The sequence below is a fragment of the Astyanax mexicanus genome, chromosome 23 (assembly GCF_023375975.1).
Source record: "Astyanax mexicanus isolate ESR-SI-001 chromosome 23, AstMex3_surface, whole genome shotgun sequence".
Taxonomy (NCBI): domain Eukaryota; kingdom Metazoa; phylum Chordata; class Actinopteri; order Characiformes; family Acestrorhamphidae; genus Astyanax; species Astyanax mexicanus.
Genome location: NC_064430.1, coordinates 19,404,302 through 19,421,387, shown reverse-complemented (window position 1 = coordinate 19,421,387; position 17,086 = coordinate 19,404,302). Strand labels below are relative to the sequence as shown.

At 39.6% G+C, this 17,086-nt stretch overlaps 1 protein-coding gene across 4 annotated transcripts; it reads left to right on the top strand.

Moving 5' to 3' along the window:
• Nucleotides 1-968: 968 nt before the first annotated feature.
• mfng (MFNG O-fucosylpeptide 3-beta-N-acetylglucosaminyltransferase) lies at nt 969-15,314 on the top strand. Of its 4 annotated transcripts, XR_007429247.1 has the most exons (11): nt 969-1,072; nt 1,178-1,399; nt 2,495-2,834; nt 10,075-10,120; nt 10,254-10,356; nt 11,154-11,307; nt 11,553-11,638; nt 11,770-11,935; nt 13,337-13,422; nt 13,556-13,892; nt 14,079-15,314. XR_007429247.1 is itself a non-coding variant. In XM_049471352.1 (10 exons), the coding sequence occupies exons 3-10, from the start codon at nt 2,592-2,594 to the stop codon at nt 13,605-13,607; spliced, it is 936 nt and encodes a 311-aa protein (XP_049327309.1). In that variant the 5' UTR covers nt 969-1,072; nt 1,178-1,399; nt 2,511-2,591; the 3' UTR covers nt 13,608-15,314. The 4 variants fall into 4 exon arrangements, 3 of the variants coding, with proteins under 3 accessions (XP_049327309.1, XP_007230064.3, XP_049327308.1); XM_049471352.1 differs by having other exon boundaries at nt 2,511-2,834; nt 13,556-15,314; XM_007230002.4 differs by having other exon boundaries at nt 13,556-15,314.
• Nucleotides 15,315-17,086: the final 1,772 nt, after the last annotated feature.

Below are 17,086 nucleotides of genomic sequence, written 5' to 3'. Positions count from 1 at the left end.
AAATGTAATATGTTGTGATCTTCGACTAGACCACTTAAAAATGATGAGTTTCTTTGATTTTACCAAATTAAAAACCTCTGGAATATAATCAAGAGGAAGATGGATGATCACAAGCCATCAGATCAAGCTGAACTGCTTAATAAAATTGTCATAAAGTTACCCAAAAGCAGTGTGTAAGACTGGTGGAGGAAAACATGCCAAGATGCATGAACACTGTGATTATAAACCAGGATTAACTCTTAAAACTTTATGAATATGAACTTGTTTTCTTTTTGCATTATTTGAGGTCTGAAAGCTCTGCATCTTTTTTGTTAATATGCCATTTCTACTTTTCTGCAAATAAATGCTCAATGACAATAAAGTGTCTGTATGTTGTGATATGTTTTTTTAAGCCTATGTCTTGATTTTCTTTTCTTTTTATTCCTTTGTCTCCTTTCTTTTCTGGCTTTCTAAAGGATAACTCTGCTTTATCATAATTACAGAAGGTTCATATTTTGTCGGTTGCAGGAATGATGAACCTGACTGGCTGGCTACTCTCAGCAACTAGTGGGAGGAGCTCCCTTGAGGGGGATTCTGATAGCAGTGTTGTTGTATTGTCCTGCATTTTGACCATTGCGTTCAATTCATATCCTGTCATTGGAGCCCTAGGCAATTGATTGGTTTGCTTGCCTTGTTGTGACGGGTCTGCCCTGTATTAATCAGCATCAGACTGTGTAAACTGAAGCCTTTCTCAGATGGATTGCGCAATCGCCGAGGGAAACCTGTTCGGGATTAATGGCCAGAGGAAGCGGCTGCAGAGCTGTGTGGTGTTTGTGTGTGTGGGCATGTATTTGGGTGCGTGTGTGTGTGTGTGTGGGTGGGTGGTGCATTCTTCCCACAGCCTCATCCAGCAGACACTTCACCCAGCGAGCACGCACGCACGCACACCCACACTCACACACACACACACACACACACACACACACACACACACACACACACACACACACACACACACACACACACACACACACACACACATATGGTGAGTCAGTAGCAGCGACTCACACTCGCAGAAGCTGACCGTGGTGAGGTGAGTCTTAGTCTAGGATTTCTTTACATGGATTACACACTAAAATGCTAAAATGCTAATATATGCTAATAAATGTACCGATACTAAAATTCTTCAGCACTTCAGCACTGCAGGTGTACAGGAGAACCTCTCAGGAGCTTGTACTTCAGCTGGAGGATGGAGGATCATGGATGGAGCTCTACTCTGTGCACCTCTGCTGGTATTGGTGGGCTGGCTGGCTGTGTGCAGGATGCAAGCTGCAGCAGGAAATGCTCTAAAAGCAGTTTGGGCGTCGTAGTGAATAGAGGAAGTGTAAGGAGTCACACTTGCTCAAGCTAGACACTAACGGTGCGTGCCTTTATACATTAAACTATGTAACTATATAACTGTATCTATAGTGATTATAGATTTAACTACATAACTATAGCTGTGGTGTCTATAGCTTTAACTATATAACTGTAACTATAATAAATTTAGCTTTAACTACATAACTATACCTTTGCTGTCTATAGCTTTAACTATATAACTGTAACTATAGTGACTATAGATTTAACTACATAACTATAGCTGTGGTGTCTATAGCTTTAACTATATAACTGTAACTATAGTGATTATAGATTTAACTACATAACTATAGCTGTGGTGTCTATAGCTTTAACTATATAACTGTAACTATAGTGATTATAGATTTAACTACATAACTATAGCTGTGGTGTTTATAGCTTTAACTATATAACTGTAACTATAGTGATTATAGATTTAACTACATAACTATTGCTGTAGTGTCTATAGCTTTACCTATATAACTGCAACTATAGTGATTATAGCTTTAACTACATAACTATAGCTGTGGTATCTATAGCTTAACCTATATAACGGTAACTATGGTGATTATACAGTAGCTTTAACTATATGAGTGTAAATATAGTGAATATAGCTTTAACTACATAACTACACCTGGGGTGTCTATAGCTTTAACCATATCGTAAAAATATCAGGATTTAAAAGTGCTGTTTAGATTAACTTAGGTTATCTTTGTTTGATATTAAAGTTTGTTAAAAAAATAGTATGACAAAAAAGCAAAAATGAAATCTGCAAATACTTTTTAATGCCATTGTATATAGCTGCTACTATTGCTGTAACTATAGTGCTAATCGCTTAATCTATATAACTGTAATGCTTTTAGCTTATATTTCTGTAACTATACGCACATAGAGGCCTATGGCTATTATTATGTTTCCTGCAGCTTTTACCATATAAACTATAACTATAGTGTCTAAAGCTTTAACTATAATTGAAACTATACTATCTATACCTTTGATCTATATAACTGTAATGGATATAGACTAAATTGTATAGCCATAAGCTTTAAGCGGTATGTTTTTATTGTCTAACAATAGATTCTATAGTTTTAATTATAGTGTAATTGCTTTAATCTTTCAGACCATGATTCCCACAGCGCACTGTTCCAGCATGCACCAGTGTGCCCTGATCTCTGAACTCTTAAAGATGTGACCGGGCCGCTCTGCTCGTCTTCAGGATGACCATGAGGAAGGTTTTGAGGGCCCTGCCTTTGGCCTTGGTGACCATCGTCGTGTACTTCGTGTTCCTGCAACTGCAGACACACACCAAGGACAGTCCAAAGCTCCCCCTGCAGGACAGCCGGAGAAAAGGCCCGCTAAGGGTGGAGGACATCTTCATCGCCGTGAAGACCACCGGCCGGTTCCACAGCATCCGCCTCGCACTGCTGCTGGACACATGGATATCCAGAACCAAGAAGCATGTTAGTACCATTACTCAATCTGTACACACCAGTACTTCTGCTGATCTTCAAAACCAGCACCTAGCAACCACTGTAACTGCTAAACACCCGTCTGGCAACACCCTAGCAACCACTTAGAAACACTACTACACACAACTAGCAACACCATAGTAAACACAAAACAACTCCCCAGTACTAGTAGTATCAATAGCCTCATACTGACCTCCCGAGCAACGATTTACCACCCAAGCAAACAAACTAGCAACCACCTAGCAACACCAAATAAACTAATAAGCAGCTCCTCAGCAACAATCTAGCAAAATCACAGGAATCACCAAGCGCCAATAAGACACCCACCTAGCAACCATCTACCTATCAACCACTTAGCAATACCTTAGCAACAACTTAGCAACACTATTGCACTCACCTAGGAACACCCTTGCAACAACTAAGCAACTCCATAGCAATCATCTAGCCAATCCACTGCACCCACCTAGCAACACTATAGTAACCAGTAAGTAGTATACACACATCTACCTATCAACCACCTAGCAACACCATTACACTCAACGATAAACACCATAGCAACCACTAAGCAAATCCATAGCAACCATCTAGCCGATCCACGACAACCCCCAAGCAACACTGAAGCACCCACCTAGCAACACCATAGCAATCACTAAGAAGTAAGTACACATCTACCTATCAACCACCTAGCAACAATATTACACTCACCGAGCCACACCATAGCAAGCAACCACCTAGCAACATCCAAGAAACAACTGAGCAGCTCTATATCAACCATCCAGAAAATCCACAGCAACCACTAAGCAACACTAAAACACTCACCTAGGAACACCCCGGCAACCACTTAACAACTCCATAGCAACCATCTAGCCAGACTACAGCAATAACCAAGTAACACTGAAGCACCCACCTAGCAACACCATAGCAATCACTAAGAAGCAAGCACAAATTATCTATCAACCATTAAGCAATACCATAGCAACCATCTAGCCAATCCACAGCAACCACCTATCAACAGTTCTACACTCACCAGGCAACAACATAATAACCAGTATGTAGTATGTGCACATCTACCTATCAACCACTTAGCAACAATATTGCACTAACCTAGAAATACTCTAGAAATCGTCTAGCAGATCCAGAGCTACCACCTAGCATCATAGCAACCACTAAGCAAGTCTGTTGCAACCATCCAGCCAATCCACAACAGCCTCCTAGCAACACTATAGCAACAACCTAGCAGAACCTAAGAAACAACTAAGCAGCTGTGTAGTAACCATCTAAAAATCCACAGCAACCACTAAGCAACACTAAAGCACTCACATGGAAACACCCTAGCAACCACTAAGCAACTCACATCAACCATTTAGCAAAACAACCCCCTAGCAACATTGAAGCACCCACCTAGCAACACCATAGAAACAACTAAGTAGTAATCGCACACCTACTTATCTACCACTCAGCAATACCATAGCAATCACCTAGCCACAATATTGCACTCACCTAGGTACACTTTAGCATTCATCTAGCAAAAACAGAGCTACCATCAAGCAACATCATGTCATCCAAGCACTAAGAAAGTTGCTAGCAACCATCTAGCCAATCCACAATAATCCCCTAACAAGCTTATATAAACCACCTGGAAAATCCACAGCAACCACTAAACAACACTAAAGCCCTTACATGGGAACACCCCAGCAACCACTAAGCAAATCTGTAGCAACCATGTAGCCAATCCACAGCAACCCCTAGCAACACTGACACACTCACCTAGCAACAACATAGCAACCACTAAGTAGCAATCACACAATCTACCTATCAACCACTTAAGCAATAGCATAGCAATCAATTAGTAACAATATTGCACTCACCTAGGTACACTTTAGCATTTGTCTAGCAAAGCCAGAGCTAGCACTCTTAGCAAGTCCGTAGTAACCATCTAGCCAGTCAACAACATCCCCCTAGCAACACTAAAGCAACCACCTAGTAACACCAAAGAAACAACTACACAGCTCTGTAGCAACCATCTTAAAAATCCACAGCAACCACCAAGCAACACTAAAACACTCACCTAGGATCACCCTAGCAACCACTAAACTACTTCGTCAATTTGCAACCACCTAGCAACACCATAGCAGCCACTAAGCAACTCTGAAGCAACCATATAGCAAATCCATAGCATCTACAAAGGAACACCATAGAAACCACTTGGCAATGATGACTTACCAGCACTATAGCACTCACCTAGCAACACCATAGCAACCACCTAGCCTCTATGTTTGCCACATGAGACACATATGGATCAGTATTTGCCTTCGTTCTGATTTCAGTAGTTTAACAGACAATTTACCGCAGTGATCATGACTGCCTCTGACACTGTCTCACTGTAGGATGTTCATGTGTGTGTGTTATCACTGTTATCACACTCACTGTGAGAGTTTTGGCCGAAGTATTGACTGCTATCTCTGAGAGGGGTGTCACAGTGAATTCCCAACATGCAGTTCCACTTGAAGAGCATCCGTTACTCTTAATGTAAGAAGGCTGGTGAGATTAGCTGGACGCTGGGACAGATAGTGGAGGTGTTGGGGAAGCTGCAGCTGGGCTGAGTGCCGTCGTATAAAAGCCCACGCTCCATTCACACTGATAACGTTCACACAGATAGAAGAAGAACGAGGGGATAGTGCTGCATTATCACAGCCTCTGATCACACATACATATCCTCTAAACACCATACTTAACCACACTTTAAATAATAATAAAGTCACTAATTAATTAACTTAACTATAAAACTAAAATACAATCATCAGACTCTTAACTTATCAACAACATATCAGTAAAATAGCAGCTTCTGAACATTCAGGATATATCTGTAACTATAGTGTCTGAAGCTTTTATTGTGCTCAAAATATATGTTTAGCTTTTTCCATAGAGCCTATTGCTTTAAGTGTATAACGGTACTGTATTGTCTAAAACTTTAACTATATACCGTATTTGTTTTGCACTATAAGGTGCACTGTATTATAAGGCACCACTATCAATGAACGCCTATTTTCGGGTCTATTTTCATACATAAGGATTATATGCACCGGATTATAAAGCACATTTTAAGAGACACTATGAGGAACTTCTAATTCAGCAGATCTCGCCACTGGGCGGTGGTTAGGGGGGGGAACATAACTAAGTTGAGAAAAGCTAAGCTAAGTAACCAAAACAGCAACCACTTCCACTGGGAAATAGCATCTATCAGCTAATGCTAAAGCTACTCCAGCTTCAGTGCGCCTTTTAGTGTGAAAAATATGGTAAATTTTTATATGGTACAGATTTATCTGTAACTATAGTGCCTATATATATATATATTGTAAATGACCTTTCCTATGCTAAGAAGTGCAGAAGCTCTGCACTGTTAAAATAGCAATTCACCAAAGTCACCTGACTCTTAAAGGTAATGGCAAGTGACGTTGATTTTTTTTTTTATATTTTCATGTTATGCCAAAAACACACGTCCATGATTAATTAAGAGAATTAGTACATGCCTTTTGCACATATTGAGCCACGCAAGGCATACTTTTCCCGTGATTATGATAGCAAAGACACACTGACGCCCAAACTCAACCTGTGCAGAGCCTATAGATAAAAAAAGTAGGCCCCTTAAAGTATACATATCCATATATATTGTTTTTTGGTTTATTTTAACTGTATCATTGTACGTTGTGTTCTTGTAGACACTGTGTGTGTGTGTATGCGCTAACAGGAAGCAGTGTGTGTGAAAACAGCAACAGGATGTTCCTTCGACAGAGAGAGGAAGTGTGCAGAAAGAAAGATTTGAGCAAACTGTCAAACACACACACACACACACTGTACAAGAATGTGTTGCCTCAGTCTGAGTACTAAACTTAAACAGAAACAAGACTGTGAGACATTCATTTGCACCCATTGCTGAGACACACACACGCACATCTTGCCTAGTACATGTAGAGAACTACTGCAAATAGAATAAAACTCTCTGTAGCAGATAAACACGAACCTAGCCTACTTCTAGGTTTGAGCTAGAGGGGTTTACAGCCCCCCAGCATGAAGCTGTGGAGCAGTGGAACAACTGGAGTTAAACTAAATTGTGTGAAAGTGTTCAATTTGAGTGTATTCTCCAACTTAGACTACTACTCACCGTTAGTGTGAAGTCTTGCCCACCAGGGCTTCCTTCTATGGGATGTTTCATTATATTTTATGAAATGATTAAATGAATGAATGAAAGAAGTTCAACTTATACAGCGCCTTTCTAGAAACCCAAGGACACTTTACAATTTACCCATTTTACACACAACCATTCATACTCAGCACTCATCCACACACCGGTGAGAAGCGGCAGCCAATAGCGCACAGCGTATTCTCAACCGGAAACAACCGTCCCCCATGGAGGACCGCATCGGGCACTACAGCATTTACCCAGGACAGAGTGCCAATCCATATCTGGGCACAGTCATACACACACATTTACACACACACAAACGTACATATATATCACACACTTTACACATACACACCAAATCAATTAAGAGTAACCAATTTACCAGACCACTTTAGAGTATTCAATTTTTCTGGATAATTTAGAGTATTTAATTTACCTGATCTCCATGTCTTTGGACTGTGGGAGGAAACCGGAGTCCCCGGAGGAAACCCACGCAGACACGGGGAAAAAATGGAAACTCCACCCAGATAGGGACTTGAACCCAAGACCCCAGTGCTGGAACGCGAACGTGCTGAAGTTACCATCTTCTGCACTGTTAAGTGTGACAAAGTGCTGGCAATACATTGGGAACTGCAGTGAAAAAATATACCCTGGCATAAACTTGTTGAGTAAAAAATTGTTGTTTTAATCAGTAATGACTATATATTTACTCCTAAATTGCTGGGTTTTAAAATATTACATTGTTTTTTTAATAATATTAGTTTAATAACACACCCTTTTTTATCGTTAGATGTTAACACTGTGAAGGAATTTATTTTAAAATGAACTCCAGCTGAGAGGTGTATGTATTTTACTCCAGATGGGATAAATATGTTAACTCCCACAACAGTTCAGATTTAACTTCTGAACAGAGTTAAAAGGCCAAAAAAATCCCAGAAAAGAGTTGCTTTAGCTCTGTTATAGGTTGGATTCGATGGTCACGCATATATACACACTTAAAATCAGTTGATATTAACTCTCAGGGAGTTTATTCCAAAAAACAGAGTTTGCTGTGTGGAATGGTGGTGTTCTTTTTGGGATGGTTTGGGATGGCATGGAGATTTGGGATTTGAAAGTGAGCTGAGATGGTGATCATCCAGCGTCTTGACTGCACTTTCACTCTGATCACAGAACGCAACCGTAGATGTGGAGTTCTTTAAGGAAGTTCTTCTTTTTGTTTTTGTTCAACATTAAAAACAGAAGTAACCGTTCCTCCTGTTTCACTTCCTCAGAGCTTTAAACCAGACAGACAGCAACCACTTACCAACACTACAGCAACCACTGTAGGTTAAGTCTCTTCATAACAGGGTTGTACAAAATTCTAAACTGAATGGAGAATAAACCCTAAAGTACAGTTCAGTTCTTGAATCTGAATATGAATTAAGTTTGCAAACAGGAAGCGGACTTGCAATGCAAATTTTAATTGGAGTCACTCAAGTTGGAAATTCATTGGAATTCAAAGAAATTCATAATTATATATTTAACACTTTCAGACCTGAATTATGTTCTAGTGATTAACAAATATGTAATGTGTGTAATGCACTCAAAAAAAGATTAAATTAATAAATAAGTAAAATGTATTTATTTTTTATGTCTATGGCAGTGACATCTTTTTATTCTGTATAACTTTTATATACGTTCTTCTATTTCATAAAGTATTCTTAAAGAGTAAAATAAACATCATAACATTATGGAGGAAAAAAATGTGTTTACTCATTATCTAGGATGCTGCCATGCTTTGTTTCAGTTTGCAGCCTTTTTCCAGATTTTTCTGCTTTTTGATTGGCTAATAAATGTCTATTCTTAATTATTACAGTGCTATTTCTTTTTATTACTGTGGTATTTTTAATTATTACAGTGCTATTTCCAATTTTTACAGTGGTATTTTAATTATTACATGATTGTCTAATAAATGTCTATTCTGATGGACAATAGGTTTCAATCTGTGTTAAATGCAAGGATACATAATGTCCATTGCAATGAACGCAGGGTCTGAAGGGGTTAAGGTATTTAAAAGTGAAGCTTTACAGTACGTATTGCACCAGTACATATGATTACACCATGAATTTCATACAGAAACATTATTGTATAGACCACAAATTAACATTCTCTCTATAAAACAGATCATTAAAATTGTAATAACTTTCAAGTTGTGGAAAATGATGACAGCACTTCATTCCTAGAATACCTTGTTTTATTCAAGTCATCCTTTATGACTGGACAGGACTTGGACACATGCAGATGCAAATCAAATACTTTATGGAATAAAGTAGGTGTGAAGTGGGCAGTCAAAACAAGCAGGGTCAACACCAGTAAACATACCAAACACCAGAAGCAGTCCAAGGGTCATACTCAGAGAGGCAATATTGCAGGGGCAGGCAAAAATCAGAATCAAAGAATTACGAAAAAAGTTCTTAACAGGAGAGCTAACACAGTCAAGAAATAAGTTGTAAAGTGAAGGCAGAGAAATACTTGCTGATAACTAAGCACATGTGTACGCATCATGGCTGCTTTGCGTATCCTGCATCGGTTTGGAGCGTAGGTTGTGCGTATGCGAGGTGCAATACACACAAAACCGCTAGGGGCAGTGTAGCCGCTAAACAGCATCAAAATGACGGAAAGTTTTGAGGAGCAGTTGTGTGACCAAGTCTGGAGCTACCCGCATCTGTATGATGTGTTCTTTCTACGTTCTACCCTGGTTCTACCCTAAGAGTGTATATGTAGTGAGGTGAACAGGTGTAATCAATATTACGGTGATGAGCTTCCTAGTAGTGTCATGTGCAGTGTCATGTGATTATGAATGGGAGTGATGTCAGTTTGAGGTGCATTCCTATCATGCAGTATTGTATTAAAGGTATTGTTATATAGTAAATTATAAACAGTAGTAGTAGTGCTTAGTTTGCCAGATATTTGTTAGTATAGAATCAGTATACATTTATACAAGTTTAATTTTCATTTTCTTTCATCTACATTATTCATATATTCATTTTTATTGATTTATTTTCACAGACATATATCTTCACAGATACTCCAGATCAGGAGATCAGCTCTCGAGGTAACACACACACACAAATGTCTTTTTAATCTATTATTATTAGTTTTTATTTTCCGAATCTTTCTTTTTTAAATATTGATTTTGTGTATATGTGTGTGTGTGTGTATATATATGTGTGTGTGTGTGTGTGAAGGTTTTAACCTTATAGTCACCAGTTGCTCTCCTGAACACAATCATCAGGCTCTGTCCTGCAAGATGGCTGCTGAATATGATCATTTCATGGCCTCTGATAAAGAGTAGGTTTATTAATGTCATTTATTACAGCAACATTCCTGACTATTGCAGTGCTGTTCCTGTTTTATTCAGTGCTTGTCCATAACAGCACTGAATAAACAGCACAGCTCTGTATTACAGTACTGTTCCTGTCTATTACAGCCCTATTCATGTTCGTTACAGTGCTACTCCTGTTTATTTACATATCTGTTATTACTGTTATTACAGTTTAATTCATGTTGATCACAGTGCGGTTTCTGTTTATTAGAGTTGCATTATTGTTTATTAGAGTACAGTACTATTTCTGTTTATTACAGTGCTATTCATGTTTATTACAAGGATATTTCTGTTTATCACAGTGTTATTTCTGTTTATTCTGTTTATTGATCCTGGTTATTTTAACACTAATTATGTTTATTTCAGTACTATGTCTGTATATTATAGCCCTAATACTGTGTGTTACAAAACTATTTCTGTTTATTACTATTATTATATTTATTACAGTGCTATTTCAGTTTCTTGTAGCGGTATTTTTAATTATTACAGTGCTATTTATTTTTATTACAGGGGTATTTTTACTTATTACAGTGTTATCCCTGTTAATTACAGCTCTGATCCTGTTTATTACATAGCTATTCCATAGCTTTAGTAAAGTGAGTTTAGTAAAATTTTCCTGTATATTTCAGTTCCACACCTGTTTAATTATAGTAGCGTACATGTTTATTACAGTGCTATTTCTATTTAGAACAGCACTATTCCTGTTTATTACAGGTTTATGTATCTGTAATATGTTGTTATTAATGTTTGTGTGGGGCTGCAGGTGGCTGTGTCATGTGGATGATGATAACTATCTAAACCCCAGACCTCTGCTGGACCTGCTCACCACGTTCCCCCCGAACTCCGACGTTTACATCGGGAAACCCAGCCTGGACCGACCAATGAGAGCTCAGGAGCTGCTGGAGGGAAACAAGACGGTCAGTCTCCCAGCATGCACTGCTCTGTCCACTTTATCTGCCCATCTTAACCCACTTGGTTTGGCGAATCTAATTTTCAGCATCCACACACACACACACACACACACACACACTCTCTCTCTCTCTCTGTCTCTTAATAATCAGCCATAATTGCTTTGACCTTGACATGCTCTCTTGGGACACAAAGCTGTATTGGTGACTCTCTTTCTGTGTGTGTGTGTGTGTGTGTGTGTGTGTTTCTGCAGCGTGAGGTGAGCTTCTGGTTCGCTACAGGAGGAGCCGGGTTCTGCATCAACAGGGGACTTGCTGAGAAGATGGCTCCATGGGCCAGGTCAGACCCACCAGTCTAACCATTAAAACCAGTTAAATACTCTCATTTCTAACATGTTTTTGTCCAGATTTTATAAGAAGACATTATGCTGCATTAATTATGAATGTGTGTGTTTGTGTGTGTACATGCAGTGGTGTCCGGTTCGAGCAGACTTCAGCGGTGATAAGACTACCTGATGACTGTGCGATGGGCTTTATTGTGGAGAAGCGTCTGGGTGTCTCCATGATCCACAGTAACCTGTTCCACTCCCACCTCGAGAACCTGCTGAAGCTCACACCAAGAGAAATACTGAACCAGGTGAGACTTCTACACATATGTGAGACTAGAACCTTTATCCAATGACAGGTGCAACTGTAGACAGGTGAGACTTTAGTCAGGTGAGACTTCATACCCATATAGATGAGGCTGTAGATAGATAAGACTGTAGACAGGTAAGATTTCATTCCCATATAGGTAAGACTGTAGAAAGGTGAGACTTCATTCCCAGATAGATGAGACTGTAGACAGGTGAGACTTCCTTCCCAGATAGATGAGACTGTAGACATATGAGACTCTAGGTAAGTGAGACTTCATTCCCAGATAGATGAGACTGTAGACAGGTGAGACTTCATTCCCAGAGAGATGAGACTGTAGACAGGTAAGAATTCATTCCCAGACAGGTGATACTGTAGACAAGTAAGACTGTAGACAGGTGAGATTTTATTCCCAGATAGATAAGACTGTAGACAGGTGAGACTTCCTTCCCAGATAGGTGAGACTGTAGAAAGGTGAGACTTCATTCCCAGATAGATGAGACTGTAGACAGGTGAGACTTCCTTCCCAGATAGATGAGACTGTAGACATATGAGACTCTAGGTAGCTGAGATTTCATTCCCAGATAGATGAGACTGTAGACAGGTGAGACTTCATTCCCAGATAGATGAGACTGTAGACATATGAGACTCTAGGTAGCTGAGATTTCATTCCCAGATTAGACTGTAGACAGGTGAGACTTCCTTCCCAGATAGGTGAGACTGTAGACAGGTGTTGCTTCATTCCCAGATAGATGAGACTGTAGACAGGTGAGACTTCATTCCCAGATAGGTGAGGCTATAGACAGATGAGACTGTAGACAGGTGAGAATTAATTTTCAGGTAGGTAAGGCTGTAGACAGGTAATAATTAATTTTCAGGTAAGTACGGCTGTAGAGTTTTAGCCCAGAGCAGAGAGGATAGTAGTAAAGTGAGGCTGTTGGAGATGTCCCCATAGACAGTCCAATTATATAACAGTCCCCATATAATTGGACTGTTACCTCAGCATCACATAACATCACACAACACCACAAACCTGCTTTAACCAGCTTGAAACTGTTCTTCACTGTTACTGTGTTAATGGTTAGCCTCTATTTCTCTCTGTCCCTCTATAATACTAGCATCTTCACAACCTCTTTTAGTAATAACATTGTAATTAATGTGTTAATAACATGGTAATAATACAATAGCAATGCTTTTGTAATTGTAAGTCAATGGTGATAATGTAATAACATAAGCATAATAGCACAATGAAACATGGTAAGAACACCTAAGTAATAACATTGTACACATTGTAACATACTCATATGCAGTGCACTCTTCACAACAACACAACCAAAGGAGGTATAATTAAAACATTAAAAAGCTGTGGGATAATATGTGTGTGTGTGTGTGTATTTGTGTGTAGGTTACCTTGAGCTACGGTGTGTTTGAAAGTAAACTGAATACTGTGGAGCTAAAGGGAGCATTCAGTTCGGATGAAGATCCTTCCAGGTAAATTTTGTTCTCTTCTTTCGTCCTTGGTTCTACTTTCAATCAGGTTCCTTCTGGTCAATTTTATTCAATACATGGAAACTTATTATTCAACTGTAGTCAGATCTGTAAATTCTGGCTCTCCTCTTTACAGGTTTAAAACACTCCACTGTCTGCTGTACCCCCTAACCAGCTGGTGCCCCTGATAAACTCACAGAACACCTCTGAAGAACCAGTGCAGAACTTGCTGGAACCGCGAAGATATAGTGAAAATGGTTACCTACTCTTCCTACTAGATAATGTTTTTTGAGGGATTAAGACTTAAGGATTGCATAAATGCCTGAAGAAGAACAACACAGATAGATGCCTAAAGAAAAAGCACCTAGACGCCTGAAAGAGGACTACACAGTTGCCTGATGGAGAATCACACAGTTGTCTAAAGGAGAACTATACAGTTGCCTGAAGGATAACTATACAGTTGCCTGAAGGAGGTCCATACAGTTGCCTGAAGGAGACCACCTAGATGCCTGAAGGAGAACCACATAAATGCCTGAAGGAGAACTACATAGTTGCCTAGTGGAGAACCACACAGTTCCCTGAAGGTGAACCACACAGTTGTCTGAAGAAGAAGAAGCACCTAGATGCCTGAAGGAGAACTATACAGTTGCCTGAAGAAGACCCATGCATTTGCTATATGGAGAACCACACAGTTGCCTTAAAGAGACCCACACAGTTGCCTTATAGGAGAACCACACAGTTGCCTGAAGAAGAACCATGCAGTTGCTTTAAGGAGACCCACGCAGTTGCCTGAAGGAGACTCACACATTTGCTTTAAGGAGAACCACACACTTGCCTGAAGGAGAACTACACAGTTACCTGATGGAGAATCACACAATTGTTTGAAGGAGAACCACACAGTTTCTTGAAGAAAAAACATACAGATGCCTGAAGGTGAACCACACAGTTGCCTAAAGGACAAGCATCTAGATGCCTGAAAGAGAACCACACAAATGCCTGAAGTAGAACTTCATAGTTGCCTAGTGGAGAACCACACAGTTCCCTGAAGGAGACCCACGCAGTTGTCTGAAGAAGAAGCACCTAGATGCCTGAAGGAGAACCACACAAATGCCTAAAGGTGAACTACACAGTTGCTTGTTGGTGAACCACACAGTTGCCTAGTGGAAAACCACACAGGGGGTTGATGTCCTTGCTTTGTGAACTGGTGTGCGGTCATGTTGGAAAGTTGGGGACATGAATTTGTGTAGAATCTGGGTATGCTGAAATATTAAGAGTTCCTTTCACTATAACTAAGGGGCCAAACTCCTGAAAAACTACCCTACACCATAATCCCCCTCTACCAAACTTTACAAATGTGCACAATGCAGTCAGAGTTAAGTACAGTAGTACGTATAGACATACACTTGGCAATTATCAAACCCAGACTGATCCATCGAATTGCCAGACAGACTCCACTGCTCCTCTACAGTCGGCCATGGAAACCCATTCCTTGAAGCTCTCTTTGCTCTACTGCGCTTAAGCTATCCTACAGTTTAAGAACCTTTAATTGTAAACATGGTTCCCAGAACCATACATTTTTATGTCAAGTTGTCTTGTTTTCAGAGGTTCTCCTCTGTATGTTTGTAAATTTCTGCTGCTGAGCTTTGCAGCCTGTTAGCGTGATCCTTGTGGATGCTAACAGTTATTCTAAACTGAGAATTTTATGGACATAGCAACAGTATCGAAGTGGTACTATTTTGGGAATATTTTGCCAGTGGTCAGTTTAGAACGCAGGCACGGACTGTGCAAACAGCGGAATAACAGCAGTATTCAATTTGAGACTCAAACAACACAAAAAAGCAATGATAAGCATCATAATGTATGTGTTTCTAATAAAATGACCATGGTATAAAGTGTGTACTGAGTGTGAACTGTGTGTACTGTAGGTGTTTGAATGTGGTTGCTTTTGCTTTTTATGGTCGGTACGTTTCTTAACACATAAACTGAAAACTGTGGTCGTCATGAAAGGAGCCAGTTTAAGAAGCAGTCAGTTATTTTCTACATTGTCCTATTGGAATCCTTCATAAAAGCACTGTGGTCAGCAGAAAAACGAACAAAAATATCTTAATACTATACCAAATCACATTTGGTTTTCAATTCAAACACTTTCATAGCCCAACATTTATTTTTTACAGATTTATTTCCCATTTTCTCTTCCCCAATTTAGCTAGGCTAATTGTCCCCTCCATTCAGCTGCTAGACAGCTGTTAGTCAGCTGTATAACCCCCATCACTAGTGATGCCACAACACAAGGAGGATAAAGACTATCACATGCCTCCTCTGATACATGTGAAGTCAGTCACCTCCTCTTTTTGAACTGCTGATGTAGCATTCCCCAGTAGCATCACAGTGCTAACGCTCAGAGGAAAGTGCAGTGTCTCGGTTCTGATACATCAGCTCACAGATGCCTTGTGCTGATCGACATCACCCTTTGGAGTGATGAGGGGATAGAGCTCCATATACACACCCAAAGAGAGCAAGGCCAATTGTGCTCTCTCAGGGCTCTGGCAGCTGATGGCATGCTACATGACCGGGATTCAAACTAGCGATCCTTCACACACTGCTGCTGTCTCAAGAGCTTGCCACATATGCTAGAGTATGTTAGGCCAGTTGCCTCTCCATTGCCTCTCCATTGTCTCTGAAATGTGTGAGATGTTATAGGACATGCTATTAACACCCTGTACATCTCTATAGCATGATCATGATCTCTATTGTGTGAGAATATTCAAGCAGCATGGCATAGATTATCACAGGAAAAAGTCTGGCATGTTGTGTTACTCATGCATTACACACCAGGTCTAGTTGTGTAGCTCAGTAAATATTGCCCACATTAGTCAAAATGTTTAATTATTAATTTTTCCTAGTAATCAGACACTTTCTTCTGATTGCAGCAATTTTTTGATGATATGTGTATATTCATCAATCAAACGTCAGTGTGAGTCTCTAAGAAAATACTTAACTGCAGTACCATCCATCACCAACAGAGAGCAGCACCTCACTAAAATAAATAATCTCCTGAGTTTCTCCAGCATCAGGATCTGATGTACAGCATGTTTATACTGATGAAGTTGGACAGGAATGAATCCATGCTGAACAGAAGCACAAACACACTGCATTTGAATAGTTATATGTAAATTATTAAGTAAAGTAAACAGATTTAGTATAGAGCAGAAATTTGAATGAGTAAATTAAACATTTATTTAAAAGCAGATGTATGCTTTTATACAGTGTGTAGTGCTAATCTAGCCTATTTTAAAGGTTATTTAAGGTCATTAACTTTAATCATTAATATTATACCTAAAATAAATGTAAAAAAAAATAATTCTACTAGTGAGTGCTGATTGGTTGGTGTTTCCATCACGGAGGACCACTGACTGGTGGACGTTACTGCTATTGATTGCTGATTGGTTATTGTTTGTGCTACTGAGAACTGACTGGTTGGCTCCACTGCTACTGCCTACCGATTGCCTTTACTACTAATACTGAGTGCTGATTGGTCAGCTTCACTACTAAAGAGGACTGATTATTTGAGACTACTGAGTGCTGATTGGTTGGCATGGTTAAAGCTGAGAGCTGTTTAGCTGGTATTATTGCTGCTGAGTGATGATTGGACAAGTTTACTACTACT

What these genes read in the sequence shown, in the direction of transcription:
- mfng (XM_049471352.1), top strand. Translation starts at nt 2,592, where the DNA reads ATGACCATGAGGAAGGTTTTGAGGGCCCTGCCTTTGGCCTTGGTGACC. An exon ending in TTCATGGCCTCTGATAAAGA is followed by an intron (nt 10,357 to 11,153) that starts GTAGGTTTATTA and finishes GTGGGGCTGCAG; the next exon opens with GTGGCTGTGTCATGTGGATG. An exon ending in TCGGATGAAGATCCTTCCAG is followed by an intron (nt 13,423 to 13,555) that starts GTAAATTTTGTT and finishes TCCTCTTTACAG; the next exon opens with GTTTAAAACACTCCACTGTC.